General features: G+C 52.5%; 2 protein-coding genes across 3 annotated transcripts; one reads left to right on the forward strand and one right to left on the reverse strand.

The window, feature by feature from the left end:
- Nucleotides 1-545: 545 nt before the first annotated feature.
- COPS7A (COP9 signalosome subunit 7A) lies at nucleotides 546-4,096 on the reverse strand. Its single transcript, XM_054813168.1, has 7 exons — nucleotides 3,727-4,096; nucleotides 3,518-3,593; nucleotides 2,857-2,945; nucleotides 2,579-2,781; nucleotides 2,011-2,116; nucleotides 1,520-1,671; nucleotides 546-1,167 (listed from the first exon to the last, which is right to left on the reverse strand). Exons 1-7 carry the CDS (start codon nucleotides 3,886-3,888, stop codon nucleotides 1,128-1,130), a joined length of 828 nt encoding a protein of 275 aa, XP_054669143.1. The 5' UTR covers nucleotides 3,889-4,096; the 3' UTR covers nucleotides 546-1,127.
- An 8,155-nt stretch (nucleotides 4,097-12,251) lies between these two features.
- Nucleotides 12,252-23,963, forward strand: PIANP (PILR alpha associated neural protein). 2 transcript variants are annotated; one of them, XM_054813302.1, is made up of 7 exons: nucleotides 12,252-12,425; nucleotides 12,754-12,900; nucleotides 19,313-19,381; nucleotides 19,530-20,095; nucleotides 20,251-20,332; nucleotides 20,587-20,814; nucleotides 20,962-23,963. In XM_054813302.1, exons 3-7 carry the CDS (start codon nucleotides 19,365-19,367, stop codon nucleotides 20,981-20,983), a joined length of 915 nt encoding a protein of 304 aa, XP_054669277.1. In that variant the 5' UTR covers nucleotides 12,252-12,425; nucleotides 12,754-12,900; nucleotides 19,313-19,364; the 3' UTR covers nucleotides 20,984-23,963. The 2 variants fall into 2 exon arrangements, with proteins under 2 accessions (XP_054669277.1, XP_054669278.1); XM_054813303.1 differs by having other exon boundaries at nucleotides 19,533-20,095.
- The last annotated feature ends 355 nt before the right edge of the window (nucleotides 23,964-24,318 follow it).

Here is a 24,318-nt window from a genome sequence, read left to right on the forward strand (position 1 = left end):
TGAAGAAGCTGATTTTTTTTCTGGGCATCTCACAGGAGTCAATTTCCTTTTTTTTTTTTTTTTCTTTCCAACCTGGCTCCAACATCACCCAAGAACAGCTTGAGCAGCATCTATATACCACAAAAACTAAAACTCACCCAGATGGGCATTGACTCTGTTACTTTCAGCTTTCTGTCAGACAAGTTCCCTCATCACTTTCCGTTATGTCCAAGATCACTGGGCATGTAGTATTGAGACAAATATAACCTTTTTCATCAGTCTCTGCACCTTCCTCAGGCTACCTGAAAAGCACCTCTTTTGAACATTCCACATGCAAATCAATCACACAAGAAATGCTTTAAATAAGATTTATGATTCATTCCTGCTTTATGGACTCTCATCCCAGCTCTACTGAGCTACTGTAGCACTGCCCTTTGGAAAAGAAAGAAGAATGTTTTGAAGATATATTCCATCCAGAAATGGGACAGAGGTTCTCAATATCACAACTTATTTTGGAACATCCAGAATCAGTATGCGAGACAGAGACACCACCACAGGAGCACAAGTTTGTATAGATATGTCCATAGATCTATATTTTTATTGTTTTATATATATTTATAATATTTTTTTTTTTTAAAAGAATCCCTTCAAAAACTACCCTCCCGCCTAGTAAAACAAAGATTAAACAATCAAACATGGCAGCTGCAACCTGGAGCAAAGTATCCCAGGGGTCTCATAGAGCCAACATGATTGCTGAGCACCAGCGCACTCTTTCCGAGCTTCTGTGATGCCCTGCGGCTGCAAAGGTGACCAACCCAGTTTTATGGCTCTTTAAATTAACCTGTCAAAAGACAGGGAGAGAGAAAGAGAGAAACACATGGCCGTGGCAATGGGGGCTTGAGGGGTAGGGGAAACAGCAACACATACGACTGGAAGCTTAGAGTATGTGAAAAGTTGTGATGAAGAGGAGGGAGGCATTGCCTGGAAAGTCAGTAAAGAAGACAGGAAAGAGAACAAACATGCAGGAGAATTCGTTGGCAAGATGGGTCTTGGGGAAGAGCTCAGAAGCATCACACTTGGGACCCTTGCTACCCCTCCATCCCCCAAATCTCTTCCTCTCACCCTCCCAGTTGCGAAGGGAGATCCAACTAGTTTGATTTAGACCAAATCTTCGCACTGCCCCGGAGCCTGTGGAGAGGAGAGGGGGGAGAAAAAAAAAAAATAAATCAGAATGGACACTAAGGCCCATCCCTGACTTCATTTTCTAAATACGGGCAAAGAAGAGTGGTTGACATTCTTCACAACAAAACACAAGGAAAGCTTATGAACTGTGCTTTGGATCAAGAGTTGCAGACATCTTCTCCCAAATTAGCAGAAGAGGAGCTCAGCTGGGACTACATCTCTGGCCATCCCACGTCCAGGGAGCAGACCCCTGCAGTCAGTAACCTCACTGCTCTGCTACAGGGGTCCCCTCAGTTCACCTCCTGAACACACACAGATGCACACAGAGTGGCTCTCTTTGTTTGCCCCCACTCCTCACCCTTTGGCTTTGGAAGTTTTCTTGCTCGCCTGGCGCTGGTTGGTGCCAGGGGCCGGCTCCCTGAGCTCTGTTAGGTGCTGTTCCGGGTCTTGGGACGTGGCTGCTGCAGCGGCTGCTGTCGTCACTTTAATGGTCTTCTTCAGGTTTGCCACCTGCAACAGCACAAAGAACAAATGAATTTCCCAAGTTTTTTAGTTTGTTTTGGTTTTTTGTTTTTGGTGGTGTGGGTTTTATTTTTTTTTTAAAAGCAAGTTCTGGTATTAAGAGCTGCAAGCTCAGGTGAAACAAAAGAGCCAACAGCTGTCCAGATCTTTGCACTGCAGAAGAGTGTTTAGCTGATTTAGGACTCTTGTTCAGGCACACCCCCCTGTGGGTTCTGGCCTAGGGAAAAGGTGATGCCTTACTTAAGCAAGACTGTAACAATGACAGGGTAAGGATTCCAGTTATTTTACAGTCAGGGGCATTGACTGCTCCCTCCTTGGCCCACTCACCTCGCTCTCTATCTGCTGCTTAAGTGCCAGCTGTTGCTCTTTATGTTGGTTGGCCCGGCTAACCTGTTCTTCAATGCCCGACAAGACAACCTCGCAGCCCTGGCACCTGGAGAGAAGACGTAGAACTGAACAGGCGAGGTAATTTACACAGCATAGAAAGAAACATGAAAGATGACAAGATTTCAACTCTAGAGGCCAGAAAGACTGGAAGGTGACAGCTACAACAGCCACGGAAGATACAGGAGCAGGTGTCCAACGTAATAATGTAGTGACGTTATTACCTGGGAGGGGGACAAATAAAGTGACACCAGGTTAGGAACTACAGATATATACTCAGAAAGCCTCCTGTCAGCAGCCAGGATTGTGCAAAGGATGCTGTGGTCTCATCACACCCCCCCAGCAACAAACAGGGGAATTTGGAAAATTACTTTCCCTTGGAGTACAGGAAAGGGGATCGAGCAGGCCACCTCACAACACTATCCCGCAGTGACACACAGAGGATCCGGGGAAGCCACCGGCCACTCCTGCAACCTTTTTTGGGTGTTAGTATTGGGGGCTTCCTCCTCACCACTCCTGCAATGTGCGGGTGATGGTGCTTAGCTCCTCCCTCCGGATGTCCCTCCCAATGCTGTAATCCACCTCCAGGCGCTGGTTCCGCTGATCCAAGCTCCCTCGCAGCACATCTGCATACACAGCCTCAATCACGAGGTCCTCCAGTTGACGGACGTTCTTCAGCTGTAACTGCTCCAGCAGCACTGAATAGGGGATGCACTGTGGAAACATGATGGTAACTAGCATGAGGGAATCCCATTGGAAAGAGAACTTGGGGAAAAATAGGGCCGCTACCTTGATCTTGGCAGCCAGAGTAACGACTGACAGGTGCCTCAGCTTGTTCTTCTGAGCCTCTGTCAAGGGAGGGAGGTTTGCTGCTTCAGCTGTTGTCAGGGAAAAGAACAGGGTATAAGAATTTATGCCTCATTTTCCATTTTCCAGCCCTGCACAAAAGCATCTGCACCATACCTGTTTCTTACAGCGTCTGCACACCAATCCCCCAAGCGATGCTTCATCTTGTCAAGCCATCCCCATTAATTCTCAGCTCAAAATACCTTTTCTGAGCAGCCTTTCCTCCCCTCAGCCTCAAGTCATCCTCTCTAGCTGTCCCATGCCTTATTTATGAAGGTCTGCACATCCCAGCGGATACTTAAGTCTTTCCCCTCACCCCTCAAAAATGTCTCTGTCAAGATGTTTTTGGCAATTCCCCACACAGCTGGCAAATGGCAGCATTAATTACTGTCAGATACTCCAGTGGCCTCGGGCCCAAACCGCAATCAGGCATCTGTCGGGCCGTAGCAAAGTAGGCACGGCTCTTGCTGCAAAGGTGGGCAGTTTGGGTAAGGGTCTGCAAGGGGCTCAGGGACATTTTCTGCACAGAGGGCCCAGCATCACCGGGAAGGGAAAGGGCCCCTGAACCACCTAGTGCCCTCGCCACCCCAGGGCCCAGCCTCACCCAGGTAGTCCGCGTAGGTGCCGTAGGCAAAGATGGTCAGGAGGCGAAAGACGGGGGAGAACTCGCTGTCGGCCAGCTGCAGGGACACAGGGTCAGGCTCCGCAGCCCTCCGGCCCGGGCCGCGGGCAGGGCCCGGCGGGCCTGCAGATAGAAGCGGGCCGCGGGGGCCAGGCCGGGCCTGGGCCGGGCCTGGGCCGGGCCGGTCTCACCTCCCGGACGGTGGGCATGTCCAGCAGCTCCCCGAAGACGTAGATGCCCGGGGCCTCCAACACCTGGTGGATGAGGCTGGCGAGGGCGGCTCCGCGGGCCGCCTTGGCCAGCAGCAGGAACTGCTCCTGGCTCTGCCCCGTCACCTTCCCTTCAGCCGCCATGGCGCTACCGCCGCCGCCGCCCCCCGCGGGGCTCGGGCCACGCCGCGCTCGCGCTCACGCAGGCCCCGGCCCCGGCCCCGGCCCCGCCGCCGGGCGCCACCCGCCGGACGGCTCAGCCCCGCCCGGCCCCGCCAGAGCTTCTCTATGGCACCACCGTCCCAGAGCGGCCGCTTCCGGGTGCTGACGCTACCCGACCCCGCCGCGCCGCAGCCTTGCGCCTGCCTCTGACTGGGGGAGACAGCGGCGCGGCCCGCCTCCGCCGCTTCCCCATTGGCCGGTCACGCGGCCGACCGGACCTGCCACGAAGGCGCCCCCCGCCGGCCAGAGCGGCGTCGTGTCGCCTCCCCGGCAGCCGAGGGCAGCGCCGGGGCGCCGCCCGCATTGGCCCCGGCCTCGCCCGGCCCCGGAGCCGAGCAAGGCCGGGCAGGGCTTGGCAGGTGTGGCGGGCGTAGGCCCACGCCGGGTGCCCGCTGCTGCCCCCACCCCCTGCGGCCCAGGCGGTTCGCTGGGGCCCGGGGCGCGGCCTGGCATGGCGTGAAGCGCAAGGGGAGGCCTGGCTGGGGGTGGCTGGCCATCCCCCAGGGCATCCCTTGGGGCGCTGGCACCCCCCTTCCACAGGGCCCGGGCAGGGCCACAACCCCGGGAGCCTCCCCCCTGCCAGCCTGGCAGGGCAGCGTTCAGGTCCCCCTGGGCCTCAAGCGGTGGCTGGGCCTGCCCAGGCTGGGACTTGGCCCCCACAGGGGCTGCCTGGAGTGCAGCTCCCACCCAGGCTGACAGCGGCCATCGGTTTGTCACCAGCTCTGGCCATGCTGGTCACAGGCACCAGCCAGCTGTCATGTCTGGTTTCCACCACTTTTTTCGCTCCCTGCCCTGCTCACCACCAGCACCTACTCAGTGTTCTCCTGTTCTTCGCCACCCGTCTTCTGTGAAAAACTCCACTGAGCTACCCAGTCATCCAACAAGGTGCAGCGGGTGTGACAGTCACAGATACCACGTGAATGTCCCTGTATTTATGGGTCTCTCCATACATGTTGGTGAATACGCTTTATCTGTACAATATTTATGTTAGAATAACTGATGAGAAAACAGTCCACTATATGGCACAGTATTTTTTCATATTTCAATGGTATATTCCATAAGTAGCAACCAGAATTGAGAGGTGCTTGTGTGTGCCTACACATCACTCTCGTCTTTGATCTGCTTTCACACCATTAAGATGTCACTATTTTGGGCAGCGTTTTGGGGATATCTAAATGTAAAAAATCATAGGTTGCAAAACACTGTCCTTATGTATTTAAACTGTACATTTCTTAAATCCCTGCTTGCATCCCCTCCTCTACTGCATTAATTTTTACGAAAAAGATTGCTTTACTATCTGCTGAATCATTAACCATCGCACTTGTCAAGAAATGCATCCCTGATGCAGGCAGAGCATGCCCATAAAAAGATAGTTTAAACACTCCACAAGGATAGAAATGTTTATGGTATACTTTAGGTATCTCTTGGTGGGCAAATGAGTTAGTGTAATGTGATCAGGAGGAATCACCAAGGGCACGCTTCCCCATGCTAGGTGAAAGAGCTGTTTTTACAATGATGGGACTAAAAAGTGAGGGTCATTTTGGAAAAAAACTTAATAGCTCTTCTTGTCTTGTACAAATCACGTGGTAGGCAGAGGTGAGTTGTGAGGGGGGCTGAGAGGAGCGCAGTCAGCAAACACTCATTTCAATAAGCAGCATTAAGCTGTTTGGCCAACAGTTTCCAGTCTGGCACCAACTTCCTCATGGCTGGCTCCTTCAGAAATCAGCGATGATTTTTCATGAAAGCAAAGGAGGCAACAAATTGATGGGAGCCAAATATAGTCTGTGCAGGCAACATGGTTTTAGCGTGTTAAAATCTTAGTGCTGTCAGGGCAAGTTTGCACTCGAGCACATGATTGCCGGCAGGAGAATCGGTCTTCAGCTTGATCAGTTTAGCACGTATTAAAGGCAGTTGACTTGCGCTTCGCCAGACTTCTGTAAGCGTAACATCTTGAAATAAGCATAACATCTTGAAATCTTCATCTGGGTAAAGTCTAAGTTTGTGAAGGTTTTACTTGCCAGTATCAACAACTCCGTTCTCGTCACTTGCTTTGACTCTAGTTCTTCTCACGCAGCTGCTGTCGCTGAGTTGTGGAGAAAGCCCCTTCAGGGTACTGTACTTGTCCAAACACAATTTTAAAGCTAGAAAATACAACCCATGGCTGCCTTGGGGAGTTAGGTCATTGTGTCTCCCAGTGAGAGGTTGCTCCAAGCTCATTCGAAGAACCATATGTATTGTCCCTACCCCTTCTCAGGGTCCTTTCAGTCCCTGAGGCTCCTTCAGTGCTTGGTCTCCACGCTGAGGCTAGTGACAGAAGAAGGGAGCAGTATGGACAGCGATGGTCAGTGTGGAAAACCAAATTTCTAACGTTAATGGTCATGCCACTAGAATTAGGTGGAAGTCACTGAAAACTAATTCCAGGCAGAAGGAGCAAAACGCCTCTGAGTGCCCAGGCCAGGGAGGCAAACAGGTGCCCTGACACCTGGTTAGGGGGAGACACCAGATCCTCGGTCCTGTTCTGGTAGAGCATGTTTTCATTTACACGCTCTGACACCCCCTTAGCTTTGGGATGTCTCAGTCTCATTTGCTTCAAAAATCTGGAGCTGAACAAAGAGGCTTCTCTGGTCAGCTTCTGTTGGTACATACATGTGGGCACCATCAATCAGCTCTCCTAGAAAAGTGCCCCAAACCCACCAGTTCAGGGCATTGTCCTGCCTTGGGTCCTCCATGAACAAGGTGGTAAGGAGCGTTTCCTGCACTCGGGTAAAATGTGACCGAGACATGTTTTACCTGACAGACACATCTTCAGGACAGGCTGAAGATCATGGTGGCCCAGGGCAGTGGGGAAAGGCTGTCAGTCTGTATTCTCAGAGCTAGCAGGATTAAAGGAGAAGCAGGGCTTGTAAGCTTGGGTCAGAGCTCTGGAGGCAGGTTACGGGGCAGTATTAACAAGAGGACTGACCATCTCTTTCCTACTTTTCCCTCCCTGATTCTGTATTTAGGGCTGATTCACCACAGCCTTACACCTGCTGTATTCATTTACACCAGCATAGAGTGCATTCAAATCAGGTTCAAACATAACCCTGCTGATTTGTAGTGTTTTATTACTCTCTTCCCCACCCCCTTGCCAGCTCCTTCCATCTCAGTTTTATCTGTCTATCGATCTGTTTCTCTCACACTCTCTGACATGCTTGCTGCCTTTCATTATTAGTCAGATAAAGCCAGGCAGCCCGAGCATCCTAGCTACATGATGCTCTCTCTGGCCTCCGTCTCAACTCTGAGCCCTATGTCCTGTGTGCTGGGTCCCCATGTTTTTGTTTGCTCCTTCATTGTCCTGCATAGAGCTAAAACAAGGGGAAAGAGCAGAAAGTCCTTTGAATGACTCAGATCCTGAGCTCTCTAAGTGAGAAGACCATCATCTTCTTAAAATATGCAAACTCTCGTGAGAGCGCATGGTAACATCCCCAACTTAGCAAAGTCTTTGCCTCATCCCTAGATCAGGGTGCTGGGCTTTGGGATTAAATTCCAGACTCCTGGATTCATTAACTCCCATGCTTTCACTTTGTTCACAAAGCAAACGCCTATCTTTATGGTCACAGGGAAACTGCAAAATGTGATTTTCATGTAACCTAAAGAGTTGAAAGTAGGAGGCGAAGAATGCGGATGAAAGCAAGTCTTTATAACATTTCATAATTTTAAGATAAATCTCATGACACGGGGAGGTTCTGCATTGTTATTTCTGAATGTTTGGGATTTCTAATCCTCACTGTAGCCACCCCTCGCATCATTCCTCTCTTCTGATCTCGCTCTGATCTTTCCAGAAAGAAACCATCATTCCCTTCTTGCTGTAGATCCACCTTCTTTCCTATGCGCTCACTGTCCCACTTTAAAGCCCATAGAGCTGTACTAGGCTGTTTCTCTCTTCACCACCGCAGAATTCAAATAACTTGTCAAAATGCTGATGATATTTTTTCCCCAGTCCTTCTCCAAACATAGCTAGGGTCACATCTTCCGAGCCGATTTTTCACAACTGTGTGTAACACAGACTCTGAGACAAGAAAGGACAAAGGAGGCTGGGGCGAATCGCATGGATATCAATATGATCCAGAAGGCTTTTAACCCTATAATTTGTACTGGGCTAATGCACGCAGGGTCATAAGACCTGCACCTAGTTACACCTAAAGGCAGCCCAATATCAGCTGCTTACAGAGGAATTTAAAAAGAGGGTAACTGCACGGTAACTCTTCCTCCGATCTGCTCTCAAAGCCCTCAGGATTTTGCAGACCAGGAGCTGTCTTCCAGACAGACCTCCAGTCATGATTCAAAGACTCCAGAAGAGAGAGGATCTTGCACTTCACTTGGTAGTTTGTTTCTGTGATTAATCACTCTCCAGTGACTGGCTCTTGTTATTCTCTGCCAGAATACCTGGTAGACTTTTCCCCAGGAAGAAAGTGATACTGCAAGCAAGTCATGTCTCGTTCTGCTTTTTGATACATTAAACAGGTTGACCTCTTTGAATTACTGAGATCTCCAGCCTTCGGATCACCTTTGATTCAAAGTTATTTTTAAAATATGGAGCATGAAGCACTGTGCAGTTTTCCAGCATGGGACTTACCCAGACACAGAGAGAGGTTTAATCATCTCCTCACTTCTCTTCCTTACTTCTGTCTTTGCACGGCCAGGGATCACTTCAGATCCATTGCTGCAGCCTGGCCCACTGGCCTTGTGTTGGGTTTTCCACCTGTTATGATTCCTAAATCCTTTTCAGATCACCTCTTTTCAGGACTGGAAATTGTTCTCTGTAGATACGGACATTTTTTTCCTGTTCATGGCTATACAATTTGCTCTCTCCTATCTTATAAGAAGTTTTATGAGAATGACCACCTTACCGAGTATGGTACGTCATTCTGTGCTGGTCGGTCCTATCCTCATTATTTGTAACACTCTAACAGTATTGGTGTCTTCAGTAAATTGTGTCAGAATGAACTATATCTGCTCACCAATGACTGAATAAAATGGTGAGTCATACTTGACCCAGGACTTGTTCCTGGGCATCCACATAAGAAACACTGCCACTCAATGGTGGGCTTCCAGGGATGACCCCCTTTGCATTTGCAGTTTGTTAAATGCAGTTAACCAGCTCGCTTAACCTCCTGCTCTGTTATTATCGCATAATGCTATTTTTTTCTCATCAGCATGTTTTGGGATATTAATGCTTCCAGAAGCCTGGATAGATCTAAGGCATCGCCTTTTCCAAACAAACCTGTAGTCACATCAAAGACTGACAAGAACAAAACAAGTTTATGCAGCAAGATCGGTTTCCTCCAAATCAGGCTGATTGGCATTAACTGGAGAATCTTATATCAGCTCTTTGTTGCTTTGCCTAGAAACTTTCAGGTCTTCTGTTTGCTCTTTACAAATATTGGCAGGGCACAGCTCTCTTCCAGTCTTCTGGGATGTCTCTGATATTCCAGAGCTTATTAACCAGTTGTTTGGTGAGCAATGGGGCCGAGGAAACTGGGTTCTCTACAGAGTGGTTTCCTATATGTTCTGTACTTCCCACTACCATACCTTCAACCAGGGTATCTTGATGACACCCTTTCCACAGTCTGCCACATTTGTGAGTCATTTCCCCTTGGTCTATAGTCTACGTCACCGGGCTCCTCCTCCACCACTCTCTATCGTACGCAGCTTTTGCAGTATTTTCTGCTTAATCCTTCTGGCCTGCTGGCTGGACTGCTCCGACCTGTGGGGTTTTGCCCAGCAGCCTGGCTGTGGGCTCTCTTCCAGCACAGGCACCAAGGCCATCTCCTCTGTCAGGCTGACGGTTTTCATACAACTTATTGGAGTTTATTTACCATTTAGACTCTGGTTCTTTTGTCAAACCCATGGCAACTAACAGACAGATGGACAAACAAAGTTCTGCAGATAGCAGGGCAACCACACAGAGCTCTCTGCCCTTAGGAAACAAGGCTAAAACCAGCAGCAGTGGGCTGCTTGGCCTCAGGACTTTTGGGTGTAAATGATTTGTATGTGATGATTTAAAAGTGGCTCTGCCAGACAGAATTTACAGCCTCATATCCTTCCCAGATATGGCCGGGCAGGGAGGTACTTCATTGTCCTCACATGACATACACTGATCCTGGTCCAAATCCTGGCCAAACAGATAATTTTTACATTTTCATCTTCTTTCCATCACCACATCACCCTCACTTTAGCACCTTCAGAGTAATACTTTATACTTAGCATCACTTCCGAATCCTCTTTCCACAGCTACCCAACTGCTCCTCTGTCAGCCCACCTGATTTCATCTCTCCCCTCAAATTTCCCTGTAATTTTACATTAAGCTTTTCTTTGAGCACACCCCATCCAGTTGCCACTCTGCTTGTCTAAACCTATGCTCCAAACCAAACAAGAGTGATGTAAATGTGACATCAGCCCTTGCGCTTGCTGTTCGCATCACCTCGATGGCTTTCCTGACTCCCCCCCACCATCTCCCAGAGTTTCCTTGGCCCTTACAACACCCTCCTCCTTGTTCTTTCTCATATCTCTGGCTCCTTTTGCTTTCCGTAGTTTTGCTCTTCAGGGGGATTTTCAATGTTTGCGTCATTTGGATTTTCGCCCTTTAACTGACCTTTCCCTGGTTGAAATTTCTCGTCTGTTTTGTGCTTCCCAATTATACTAAACACATTCGTCAGGATTTGAAAAGGTCAGAAAGAGCCCATGTGGCTGATGTAGCCCCTTCCAGAGCTTTCTGCCCTCCGCTACCTCCAGGATGAGAAGACAGGAGGAGAAGTGCAGAGAGCAAGATGAGCTGAACACCAGCTCGTACCACATTGCCTTGTCCCCAGCCATGTCTGTACAGGTGGTTTCATGGGATGAGTGTGCAAGGGCTCATGGAACAAGCTTTGCACTGATCATTTTACAAGTCCCAGGAGGGCTAGAGATGAAAAGGCTGGAGAATGTGACAGAAGCCTGGATAATCTCTGACATAAAGCTCCATGTACGTGAGGGTGACAAAAGCCGGGGGGCTCAGACGTGTGCACGCCTGTTGATACACAATGGTGCTGTGTCTCATGAAAACCCAGACCATGACATCTGCCCTGGCAGCACCGTCCTCCCACACCCTGACCTCCCACTGACCAAAAGCCTTAACACAACCACATCCCCGTGCCGATATGTCCAAACACACACAGACATTACTCCCAAACACATGAAAAACCTGTTGAATCTCCCAAACATGCTTAAAAAAACACACACAAGACTCAAACGTCCTGACATGGGAAAGCTTGGGTCAGCCTGGTTCATTAGCGCAGGAGCTCATGGGAGGCCTGATGAAGAACAACAGACTCAGTCTCCTCAGGTGTCTGTCCAAAGTTAGCACGACCTGTTCTGGGAATCCTGCCGTGCTCAGGTTTGGTATTGTGTGTCCATTTGTCATCCGTGTCCATTCCTGATGCAGTGGCAGGTTGCTTTACAGCTTGGTGCTGTCTGTACTATTTCTTTCTGTTTTTTCCCGGGGTCAGCCACAGTCTTTCCTCATCGCTTTATGATGAAAAGTTTGATTGTTTCTGAGGATCTGAGGAAATTACTTGCTTGCTTCCTCATATTTCAGACCCTGGAGTGGAAACTGTCTTTCTGTCATTGACTTTCTTCTCTTGCCCGTTGGTTGCTCAGCTGCTCCCTTCTGATTTGGACTGTGCTTTCTGTTTGGTACTTGATGGTGGAGGGAGATTTTCCCTGTAAAACACCCAGCCCCTCAAAGGCACATCAGCTTCTTTAATTTCGCTGTCACATCCCTACCATTTCCAGACCATATCCCATCGATCCCCGGCAGAAACGCACTTGGGGACACGTTCAAATGACCTGGGTGATACCTCAACGGGGAAACTCACCTTGGACGGATCCCACCATTGCTCCCACAGCGCCCGTGTGTCTCACCCGGCCCACGCGTGGGCGGCTCGGCTCTGCCCATGAGTCTCGAACGGACCCCGCCGCCCGCCTGGGTTGCACCCCGCCGGGGGGCACCCGCCTGCCGCCCCCCCCGGTACCGCGGCGCGCAGGGGGGGCCGGGGGCCCGAAGCCCGGGGATGATGGATGCGGGGATGCGGGGACGGGAGGCGGGACCGGCGCGGCGGCGAGGGGCGGCCGGGGGGTGGCATCTCCCCGAAGGGACTGCTGCGGGGCGGAGAGGCGGGGGGCGGCGGGGGTGAGCCCGGGGGGCGGCCCGGAGGAGGGGGATCCCGGGGGGCCTCCGCCCCCAAGGACGGACCCGTCCGGGGGTGGCATTCGCCGGAGCGAGCTGGAGCGACGGGTCCCTTGGAGACACCTCTCTCCATGGCAACCTAATCGCTTCCTGTGAAGATCCCGAAATAACCGACGAGACGGGGGAGCGGAGCGGAGCCGAGCGGAGCGGAGCGGGCAGCGGCGGCGGGGAGGCGGCGGGCGCCGGGGGGCAGGTCCGGCGGGCGGCGGGCGCGGGGATGCGGGAGCGCAGCGCGGGCGGGCAGGGAGCGGGAGGAGCCTTCACGCCCGGCCGCCGGGGCAGGGGGCTCCCGGGCCGGGGGGACGCGGTGCCCCCGCCCGGCCGCTGCCGCCGGCCGGCTTCCCCGGCGCGCCCCTCGGGCCGCAGCGGGGGCGACGGTGCCGGACGCGCCCGTGCCAGCAGCCATGGGGTTAACGGGAGGCAGCGAGCGAGCGAGACAGAGACAGAGAGAGAGAAAGAGGGGCTGGACCAGTCCTCGGCAGCTGTTTATTTCAAGGCATCTCTCGCTCCCTCTCCCTCAGCCAGGGCTCAGCCTCATCAAACCTTCCTCCTCCTCCTCCTCCTCTCCTTCCTTCGTCCTGGCCATGAGAGGCACCGGCAGCAGCAGCTGTGCTCCCCCAGCCCCCTGCTCCGCCGCCCCAGCTGCACCCCACTCGTCTCCCCGCAAGGTAAGTTCATCCTCTCAGCCCGGGCTTGGGGGACAGGGTGGGGATGGGGCTGCAGGGGCGAGGGGCAGGGGGGGATATGTGCCCATCTCCAAGTCATCTCTCGCCGTCTCCTTCCCTGTGTCCTTTCTCCCCCTTTTTCTTTTCCCTCTCCCCATCTAGGTGCTCTGTCTCCTTCTATCCAGCTGTCTCCTCCCCCCCCCCCGCCCTTCTCCTCCTCTTTCAGTCTGGGGCAGGGGATGCCCGAGGGGCTGGGAGGGAGGGGGCACAGCCGAGGCATCGCTGCCTCTTGCCCTCCAGCTCTGGGCTCCATCACAGACCTGTTGTGCTGGAGCACTGGAGCCTGCGCTGAGCAAGGCGACTTCGGCCAAATTGGCGCAGCTGGAGAAAGGAAACAGAGGGGTCAATCCCTCCTCCTGCCTGGCCAAGGGTGCACCATGCAAGAGAGAGCAATTCCGATGTGGAGACACAGCACCTGAAGCACTCAGATGCCCAGGAACAGTAGGAAACTGGGAGGCAGAAGATTGGCAGACTCATGACATGTATTGCAGGCAGGCACTAGATGGCAGGGGACCGGCATCCTAGAGTGCTGCTTGGAATGGGGCCACACTCATAGTTCCCAAATGCAGGGAGACTTAAGCTCAGAGGACCATTGATGGGCTTCACACGCCCATTGCCTAGCTACCAAAATGTCCAAATGCACCATCACCCTTCCAGCCCCAGATTCTGCCCCAGCCTAGGATTTCCGTACCCAGCCCATAAGTGCTCGCCCTGGTACCTTGGCACAGGAATTCCCACTGGTAGTCACTGAATGCTGCAGGACCTGCACTGACACAGGGTGAGCACTGTCAGCCCCTCCGTGGTCCTGCCAGATCCTCCTGGGCGCTGCCACCAACCCTCTCAGCCTCAGACACCAGGTAGAGCAGCCTGACGTGAGCCACTGCATTCAGACTGCCAGCCCCCAAATTCAGCCCGCTCTGCGAGCTGTTTTCCCTAGCCCTGCACACAGCGGGAACTCCTTCCCCAGATGGGCTTGGCATCTCCCACCCCAGGGTACCAGCATTTGGATTCATGCTCCCAACTGCCGAAACTCCTCTGAGTGCACCAGAATTACCTCCCTGTGGCAGCTGCTCTGGGATTCCTCCCTTTCCCCGTCCCTACCCAGCTGAATACAGCAGGATGTATATATAACCCCTTTTCACCAGCACTGGGGTTCACGCTTCCTGCTACCAAACCAGCAACGACTGCGTCTCGAACGGGGTGTTCATAGCCGCTGAGAAAAATATAGGTGTGGGGTGCCTGGGGCACCAGGCAGCGTGTGTGTGGGTCTCACTGCCAGTGCCTAAACTCGCTCTGCTCGATGCTCGGAGATAGCTGCTAGGTTCCACGGTCCCAGATCAGTGTCTCGTATCGGTAGCTGTCACCGTAGCCCTTAATGCTGGCTGGGAGTTAAAAAATGACAGCCAACCTAGCGTTCTTTCTCTGTGAGGAGGGCTGGGTCCTCCTCAGGTTTGTTTTGATTTTTTATCACTATTTCAAGTGGGATTGTTGCCGTGGGGGAGTTGGGCGAAGAAAGGATTTGCATGAAGCTCTCAGTGCTGCGGGGTTGCTAATGGCGAGCGTTATTTCAGCCGGCAGTAAGTTTCATAATCTTGGCCCAGCTCCTGTGAATGTTCTGTACCTCAGGGTCATCAGCCTCTTTCCCCTTCTTCCATCCCTTCCCCCTCTCCCCAAACTGGTTGGCAATTTCATTGTTCCAGTGGAATATATCCGTCATGTGAGGTCATTGCTGCATAAGGCGAGGTGATTGATTGCTTAGGTCACTGGGGCCTGTCCCATGCTGGGCTTTGAATGCCGGGTTGGAGACCTTGAACCGGACTCTGTGCTCAAAGGCGAGGCGATGTGGGGTGCAGAGGGGCACGGTGATGCATTCCCGGCAGCTTGAGTCGCCGAGCAAACAGACTGCTGCATTCTGAACTAGCTGGAGAGCTCTGAGAGCAGACGGCTTCATTCCTAGAGGCACAGTATCACGGCAGTCAAGCTCGAGATGTTACAAAAATACAGACAGATCATCATCTGCCAGCCAAGCCAGACAGAATCGGGTGCAACTCTTTTCCCATCCCCGGATGGAAGGAGACTCTACCTGCTTCTCACTAACACGGCTTGTGTGTGCTCGGCTTCATCCAATTGCTCTTCAGTCAGAGCTGATCTCGGCTAGGCATTGAGAAAGCTGTGAGATTCCTAGATTTTAAGGCCAGAGGGACCATTTTGATCATCGAGTCTGACCTACAGCAGAGCACAGGCCAGAGAATTTCACCAATTTCATTTTCTGCGTCAAGCCCATAACTTCTGATTGAACTGTAGCGTCTCTTTTAGAAATACGGCCATGCGAAGGCTTCAGGCAGTAGGGAATACACCACCTGCCTAGGTGAATTGTGCTAGTGTGTGACCCTCTTTATTAATAGTATTGTTCCTCATTTGAATTGGTCAAACTTCAGCATTTTGTAACAGAAGGTTACAGATTGCATTTGATGCGAGGGAGCTACAGCGCAGGTATTGCCTGCACACAGCTGGCACCTTGGCTCTTTTATTCCTGTGACGGCTTTTATATTTGGATAGGATTTATCTTTGGGACCACTGTATATAAGAGTCCCGGACATGGAGAAGGAGTTATTGGCAGCGAATCCTAGGGCTTCCCCACGGTGCGGTAGCATCTGTACTCCGGAGCTCAGGGTGTCACATTCAGGGTTTAGTCTGTGCTCCCTGCTCAGAGCAGGAGTACAGCAGGCTTTGCTCCTAGGCATTAGTTAGGATGTAAATTTCCAGCCCCTGTGGTGAACTGGGATACATGCTTTGGGGCATGGCTACCGAAGATCTGCTCTCTCACGTCCCAGCAGCGGTGGGTCCATGCTGCCGGAGACTTACAAAGGACAAGGAAGCACAGCTGGGTCCCTGACGCCGAGGAACAGCAGTGGGAATTGTGCTTCCATCCTGCAAATGCAATGAGAGTAGCTCCTGATCAATTAGCCCTGGGGATCTCTAGTCTGGACCAGTAGTGGGGTCCATATGCAGTAGCAAAGAGCAGTGTAATTCTTACAGCTTCCAAGCACCAAGAATCACACACTGAACTCAGTGAAGTGCCCTGGGGAAATAGCTTTGTCATTCACACTCTGTCATCTGTGTATCACAGGACTCGAACACTGCGATGAAGGCTCTGTACCTAGAGTGAAAATACATAGGTCCATCTTTGGACCTTGGGAGTAACCCTTTCCGTTTTTATCACAATTAGACCTGGGAAACAGATCTGATAGCGAGAGCCATGCCATGTGGCACTGGTGCAGAAATCCAGTCTCTCTACTCTGGCACACAAAAGCTTCTTGAATGGTGTAAGGTGTGTGGATACTGGGATTTATACCTCCAGGTAGTAAGAGCATTGGTGTCCCCTCCTCCTCTCCGAAGATCTACCAGTTTATTCAGCATCCACACCGGGAGCTACATACAGAGCTGAATGAAGGGCATTTGTTACGCTTGCCCTCCGACACAGCAGGGTCTGTGCCCCAGACACAATCCCCACTGCTGGTGGCCAACTGCAGAGTGCCCCAGCCATGCTTTATATCTGCTGCTCTGTCGATAAGCCATAGGGACATCCATGCTCTGTTTTGAACATGAGCGCTCTGTGCACAGTGGAGTCCAGCCCTCTCTGGCTGACATTTCTGCCTGAAACCTTCCTTTGCTCTCATGGCATTCATGCTATGGGAGACACCTCTGTGCTTCTCGCAGCTCCTCCACAACCACGCCTGGGTGTGCTAGTGCAGGACACACTCTTAGTTTCCGGCCATGATATGAATAGCAAACCAGAATGTGTTGAGTGACACCGACTGACATTGCCTCAATCCTGCACTCACCTGGAGCTGCCTTTTGGGGTAGGGGCACCAGGAATCATCTGCTCTTCCCTGTTGGCAGCAGGACCTGTGCACAGCACTGTCTCAGGTCTGAGGCTTACACCTGACGTCTGGGCTGTCACTTCCACAGCATTATGTATATACGAGGAGGCCAGTGCTGCGGCTTACTCCTTCCCCTCAGCTCCAGTTACAGCCATTACCTGCTCTGTAGGGCTGAAATTCAGACTACTGGGTGTGAAAGCAATGCAAGATTTGGCTCTGTAGGATTTCTTATTCCCAGGCTTTAGACCCTGGGAATCCATAGTCTGGGGTGCTGTTGCTGGAGCTCACAATCTCAGCCAAGAACTACAGCAAGGTCTCCATTACAAGACATCCCAACAAGCGAGAAGAGCGCAGTGAGCTGGGTGAACCAGCACTGTGCACCTACACCCAGGCATGTTTCTGCCGGTGGACCCATCTGTGTAAGGAGGAGTGCTAACGGTTACACATGCACCCCTTAACGTATCACACTCCTCTGTGGGACTGGCCCTGCGGTCTACCTGCACTTGGAGAAGATCTCCGCTCCTGGGGTGGCACTGTCCAGATCTGCATCTCCTGCTGCCTGATGCAAAACAGCTCGCAGCCCCCAGAGACAAGAGCTGGAACTGATAACACCGTGCCACAAGCAGAGCAGGGTCTTCACCCCAGGAAACTACTGTCTCATGGGGAGTTCCAAGCATGGTCCCAGGCATTCTGGGCCACCTTGAAACCACTCAGGTGTTTGTGTGCCCTCTAGCCCTGGGGACTCAGACAGGGAGGTTCCTGATGCCTGGAATTCCCTTTCCAAAGTCCAAAAGAAATTCTGTCACAGATTTGTGTTGCCAGACATGAGCTTCCACGGCATCGTGATCATAATCCAGATGGCCAAGATCTCACCAGCCTCTGGCTTCGGAAGAAACTTGCTCCGTTCTGCTGCCTCTCTGCAGAGCTGCATTTTAATACTGAGTCCCCCTCTAAGACTTAGAGGTTCAGGAGCAAAGTACAAAGAAATGCTGAGAATAGCTCCTCTTTTCTCCTCATCTTCATCTCAGGATCCCTCCAGAGACTGATCTTGCCCTGGAGGGAAGGGCAGGGCACATTAGCCGACAATTCCTTTTTTTTCTGTGAACTTTGTTTAAATATTTAACAGAAGGAAACTAAAAATATCCCCAGTTAATGCAGCAGGAGCTAGACAGCTACTCACTCTTGGGTGCCCTTCCTCCCCGGCCCCTCTCCTCAGGTGTGCATCATAGTGTGAGTCCCCTTACCCACAGCAAGCACCAGACTCTTCCCTCATTCTGGAGGGGCTGCAGTTTTAGTTCATGGCATGAGCTGAGCAGGAGGGGATGGTAGTAACCCCCTGGGAGCCGGGAGGTGCAACACAGCTGGCTTGGGGCTGGAGGTGCAGGGCAGTTGGCCTTTGCATTGACTCCCTCGGCCAAGCATCCCCATTTCTCCATCCCAGCAGCCACAGAAGGGCATGACTGTGGGTTGTCAGCATTCATGCTTTCCCCTTCACAATGCAGGAACAAGCTGAATATCTTGAATGATTTTTTCTGTGTGTGTGCATGCAGTCTTTGTTGCGGAGAGGATCCCGGGTCAGGCACACAGAACAGCTCACCAGGGAAGTGCCGGTGCTGCGCTGTGCTGTGCCCAGCCAAGGGAAGGGGCAAACGGCATGAAGGGCAGCCATGCTACCACCGGAATGATGCCAGAGGGTGGCGTGCGGCCGGTGCAGAGATCCAGCCGGGGGGACCAGCCCTCACTCCGTGTTACCGCTGCTGCCTGGTGCTGCTCAGCCATGGGAGATGGGAGGGAAACGGGAAGAATAGGGGAGAAAGAGAGGGATGGGACAGCACAGAGGACACTAGGACAAGGAGTGTGGGAAAGTAATTCTGTTAGCTAAGAAGAAAGTAAATACTAAATATTTGATAGGCATATTTTTGCTCTTGAACTCTTTAAGTAAGGCTGGACTCTTCTCGCTGATTCACTCTCTCTTTCTCAGTCTTCTTGGTTTATCACTCTTGTGCTTCCCCTCTCGCTCCCTCACTCTGGCACACAACAAAGAGGCTCTTTTTTAATAAATGGATTACACGCTCTACACTATAAATAAACACAGGAATTAAGATTCCAACTTGTTCCAGTGATAAGCAAACAAAGATGCCGAATCCCCCTCTTGGCCCTCAGACAGGAGAGTCCCTGGGGAAGCTGTGCATGTGCCTCTGCATGTGTGCTCCAGAGACTGCTCCTTGCTCTCGTGTGTATACACTAATGTGCGTGTTCCTGTGCGGTGCTGGGGTCAGGGGGACAATGCACCTCTGTGCAGGAGAGCACGCAGGCATGGGGGGCACAAGAGCAGGAGTGGGTGCAGGGGCGCCCCATTGCCCTGCCTGCTGGGGCCTGGAGCTCGTCCATGGCGTCACACACTGCCTCCAGGGAGAGCGCAGTCGCTGCTGGGTGAGGACAAACTGACACCTCTTCCTTTTTGTTCCCAGTGAAGAAGATGAGACTGGATCCTTGCTGAGCGAAGACGCTGTTGCATCTGAGATGGAGCCCAGTGCCTGGTAGGTTCACAGCTTCCCACGTTTGCTGGTGACACGGGAAGACGACGGGAGTGTGGGCGGCAGGCTGCTCCCAGCTGCTCTGGGCTTGGCCTTTTGGCAAGAGGGACGTTTCAGATAAGGCTCTCTTCTTCCTCCCCCCGCCCTGCAGCAGGATGCCTCCATTCTTCTCCTGCGTCCACTCCCTGCAGCTTTGGCATCTCCTCCTCCTGGTCTCAGCCGTCCCTCCTCCTGGCGTCTGGTCTCTTCGCTCCCGGGGGCCGGCGGCCACTCGGCCTCTTTGCTCCCGTCGGAACCCCTCGGCCCCACGGCCCATTTGTATCTGGGACAGGACCTCGCTGCCAGAGAGGGATTCTCGCTTTGTCCTGCCGCGCCAGCGGGCCCTGCCACCCCGGGGGGGAGAGCTGCGGCATGTCGTGCGGCTGAGGCGCCAGGCGGCGGGGGCCCGTCCCGCCACCCCCTCCGGATTTGAGGACGGCATGCCCTCCTCCCAGTACCCCTGGGCCATCGTGTGGGGTCCAACAGTGTCAGATGAGGACGGAGGGGACACCAACTCGGCCAACCCAGGCTTCCCACCGCTTGGATACACCTTTGTCTCGCCACACGGGATGGCAACGGCGCAGCCCAACTCCCACTCGCTCCTGCACAACGCGGGGCTCAACCTGCGTGAGACCCCAGCCACCCTGCGGCCCTTCTTGTTTGGGCCCCGGGGGGAAGGTAAATCTTCCCTTTGTCTCTTTCACACCCCCCCCATCCCGCAGGAGCAGCACCTTCTGCCGAATTCACGAGGGCCCCAGCAAGAACCTCCCTTTGCACTGCTGCTCTCCAGGGACCGGTGGGGGTGGCCATCACACACCCCCTCTGTCTTGCAGGTGTGGACCCCCAGCTGTACGTCACCATCACCATCTCCATCATCATTGTCCTGGTCGCCACTGGGATCATATTCAAGTTCTGGTAAGTGGGGTTTGGGCCGACGGAGGCTGTCACCACGCTGGTGTCTGCAGGTGGGTGGGCAGGAGGACTGTGGGCTTGGGAGCCATTTGCCCCAAGGGTGTAGATCTGGTGCTGAAAGCCCTCGGGAGGTTTGGCACATGGCTGCACTGAGCTCTAATGCTGAGCATAACGGGGTCCCACAAACCTCTCTGTCATCAAAGGCCGGGGCTTGTCCAAAGGGCACTCTTTGTCTCACCCCTCGTTTCTCTCCAAAGCTGGGACCGCAATCAGAAACGCCGGCGTCACTCGGGGCAGCAGAGCAGTGGGAGGCAGCAGGAGAGCCAGCAGCCCCTCACGGACCTCTCCCCCACCACCGTCAGCATCCTGGGGCCCTATGGTGACTCCTTGGCCCCCACGCCCGAGGCAGAGGAGTCCAGGCAGGGCCAGGAGGGCGCGGAGAAACTGGGGGGCCACGGGAAGAGCACAGCCTTCCAGCTCAACCGGTGAGTGGCCGGTGAGCCGGGGCAGGAGGGGGCGGTAGGGGACAGAGGGACAGGCAGGCTGAGGCAGGGCAAAGGCGCCGGTTGTTTAGCGGGGCCAGTGGGGCAGTGCCCATGTCTAATTAATTTCCGATTCCCTTTTCCCCCCAGAATCCCACTGGTGAACCTGTGACGCTCACGGGAGAAGCAGAGCTGGCTCCCCCCACCCTCCTGTCACAGCCGGCGAGCACAGACTCCTGCCGCCTCTGCTACCCCAGGAAAAAATGACCTCCTTGTGCCACGGCCCACCACCACCATTATTAACTAACTCCACCAGGATGTGCCTGGGCAAATGGACAGGCTGGGCCTCCTTGGCCTCCTGCTGGGGGAAGATTGGGGACACTCCCACCCTGCCCACACAGGACAGGGTGATGAGAGAGCAGAATGGTGGGAGGGAAGACAGCTGGTGGTGGTGTGAAATCTTGGCCTCCCCAGACCCTCTCCTAGCACACATGCAGACACACACGCAGACACACACTTGGACCTCCATGACTCTCTCACCAGTGCATGCCTGACATCGGGGGTAGGCGAGGTGGAAAGGCGTACCCCTGTCCCCGTGGGCCCTAACCTCTCTTTGTGTCCCTTCCCATGTCGTGTGCTTTGAAGTGAACGTCTGGACTTCAGTGGCTGCAGGATTGCCTGCCGAGGCTCGGTCTCCCCTGGGCCAGGACTCAAGTGATGGCAAGTTCTTCTGTTCCCAAGGCCTTGGCCCTCCCACGGGTCCCAAGGGTGGGTGAAGCTTGGGCAGTAGAGGCTCACACACCACTTGGCCCCCCTCAGCAACCCATTTCCTTGAAGGAAACATCACCTCCCCCTTAGATGGAAGATACATCTTTCCATTTTCTTTCTGCTTAACACTCCTCTGTTTTTTCTGTTCAGCTTGTATCTTTCTTCATCTCTCCATCCCCAATTTTTTTCTCTCAGTTCCTCCTCCTGCCACTTCTTGCCAGTTAAAGTTGGAAAAGGTTCCTTTAGCTTTCCAAATGTTTTGATCTCTTGGAAGCCTCCTTGCTGTCCCCCTCCACCCCTTCAGTCTCCTTCAGCAAGGATTTTCTGAAGAACATCAGTCTAGGGTGATGTTCTTCATAAAATCTGAGGCGAAGCCCTCTGCCCATCATGTTATTTAGCAAGCATCCTGTACACTGGGATACTGCCGAATCAGCTAAAGCATGGCATGCAGGTATAGCTGGGCATGAGGAACTTGAGTTTTGCTGGGCTGAGGTAGGGAATAGCTTTCAGACACTCATGCCACAGGCCACAAGCAGCAGATGTGACTCTCTGTGCCTGGGATGACAAAAAGCAATTTAAAGTTGACCTTGGGAACATTTGGAGGGTTGCTGTGTACTGCTGGTAGGCGTCCTCCCGGAATGCAAGGTGACTGGAGACCTGCGAGGCAACGCTCACCAAGGGCACAAGAGAGGGGATATGTGGGGTGCCAGTCTTCATAAGTGTATTGCCCCAGCTGGTTGGGGACTGAAACCAATGGCACAGGTATCAGTGCAAACCGGTTGCCTGAGCATGTGCTTTGGGGCTGTGCTGGTCTGTAGGGCAGGCAGTCACATTGTCAGTTACTTGTGTGAGCAAGATCAGTGCGTCTCAACCTCTTCCTATGCACGGATCCATGGGTGTCACTTTGAGGAAGTGTGAAATGGCAAATTTCAGCTTAATGACAATAGTTGCTCTCCCTTGGCTTTTGTGGACACCTTCAAAGTAATTCACAGACCTCACATTGACAGTCACTGAGCTGAAAAGATGCAGATTTAGGTAAGGTTGCCCCTATACTGTACAAACACCTTCAGCTGCTGGACTGATGTGGTCAGAGATAGGAAACTCACCCACTATTTGAAGGCCCTAATCTACCATACAAGGTCTCTGACAAAAGTCATCTTGGAGAAAAGGAAATGGCCCTTTCATCCTTTATCTCAGCAGTAAAAGCTTATTCTTTGTAGGACAAAGCACAGGGAATTTTATAAGAGGCCTGGTTCTGCCCATTTACCCAGCTGAACTATTAGGTGATCTCTAGTCCCATCTGACTCACGGTGAAGGACATTTAAATGAGAGTGTAAATTGCAATAAGCTTCACAAAAAACAGTAGAGATTTGGAGAAAATGACAGGTCAAATAAAATTACTAGCTTATTAAAAGCACAGAATGGCTGAAAGGTGTAGGTGGAAAAGGACTCTGGAGGTCTCTAGTCTAAGTACAGGGGATTATAGCAGGGGATATTATTACTTTACCCTAGATCGATCTATTACTGAGCCTTTTCCTTATTCAGGCTTCATTCAAGGCTTTGGTGGACATTCAAGCTGGAGATGGACAGGACAGAGAAGGGGGCAGATGGCTGTTCCTGCCCGCTGCCCCGCTCACCACAGCCCCGCCGGCTGAGGGGCTGTTCCCCCTCTCTCTGGCACATCGGCGCTGGAGAAGGCCATCTGCGTGCAGTCTGTAAGAGGCTGCACTGCTTATTGCTGGCAGTTTACAATATAATGCCTTGAACTGGTTTAAGTAATCTTCCAGACCAGATTAATTAGATTGCTCTTTGATCAATAGCGCTTGTTGAAACAAGGCCAGAGTTTAGACTCTACCACTTCAAGGGCTGTCCTTGGACTTTCCCTTTCCACACGCTGCATGGAGAGAAAGTCTGTAAGAAAGTGGCAGGGCACCGCAGGAGGCGTAGTGAAAACATTTTCCAACACTTGATGCAGGGAAGCCCTGCGCTCTGCTGGCCAGGCTTTTGTAAACTCTACAAACAAATCAGATTTCAGTGGTTTGGGTTTTTTTCCCCTCTTTAATGTGTCTCTGTTTTTGTTAAAAGTATCTCCAGGGAACAAATCCTTTCATGGATGCTGTAGTAAGGAGGAAGCTGAGGAATGCAGTAGAGAAAACTCTTACAATGACAGAAGCTTGGATATGCTGAACATCTTTTCCAAGATCAATTTTTCTAGCCATATATGTTTTCATGACAGTCATTCACTCTCTCACACAAAACAGGTTAGATATGGGAAACAAATTCATTGTCCTGCCCAAACTTTCATTGCTACATCTTGTCCCTGGAACATTCAAAGCACGTGTGGACACACAAGCTTCTTCCAGTCAATAAATAATCTCACTGGATTTGTTTTCTCCATGGCTAGAGCCTTATAAACCATCTTCCCCTATGCAGACTTGAACTAGAGCATACCTGCATTCTCTTCCCTGGCCCAAGCTGATATTCTGTGAGATGCGCACACGGACAGGTTGACAAAACCAAGTATTGAGCCACAGCAGAGACCAGTCCCTTCTCAGTCACAGCCCACCAGGTTTCCCTGTCTTCTAGGTGACTGGAGGAGAAAGATCTGGATTAATTTTTTCCAGTGGAAATTTCACAGAGAGAAGGGTGTGCCAGGAAACCGACTGAAAATGTTCATAGCTTTGGGCTGAGCCTTCCCAACATTTCTGTGCAATTAAAAAGGAATGTTCAGGTGGGCTG

Source organism: Grus americana, chromosome 1, assembly GCF_028858705.1.
Source record: "Grus americana isolate bGruAme1 chromosome 1, bGruAme1.mat, whole genome shotgun sequence".
Classification (NCBI taxonomy): Eukaryota; Metazoa; Chordata; class Aves; order Gruiformes; family Gruidae; genus Grus; species Grus americana.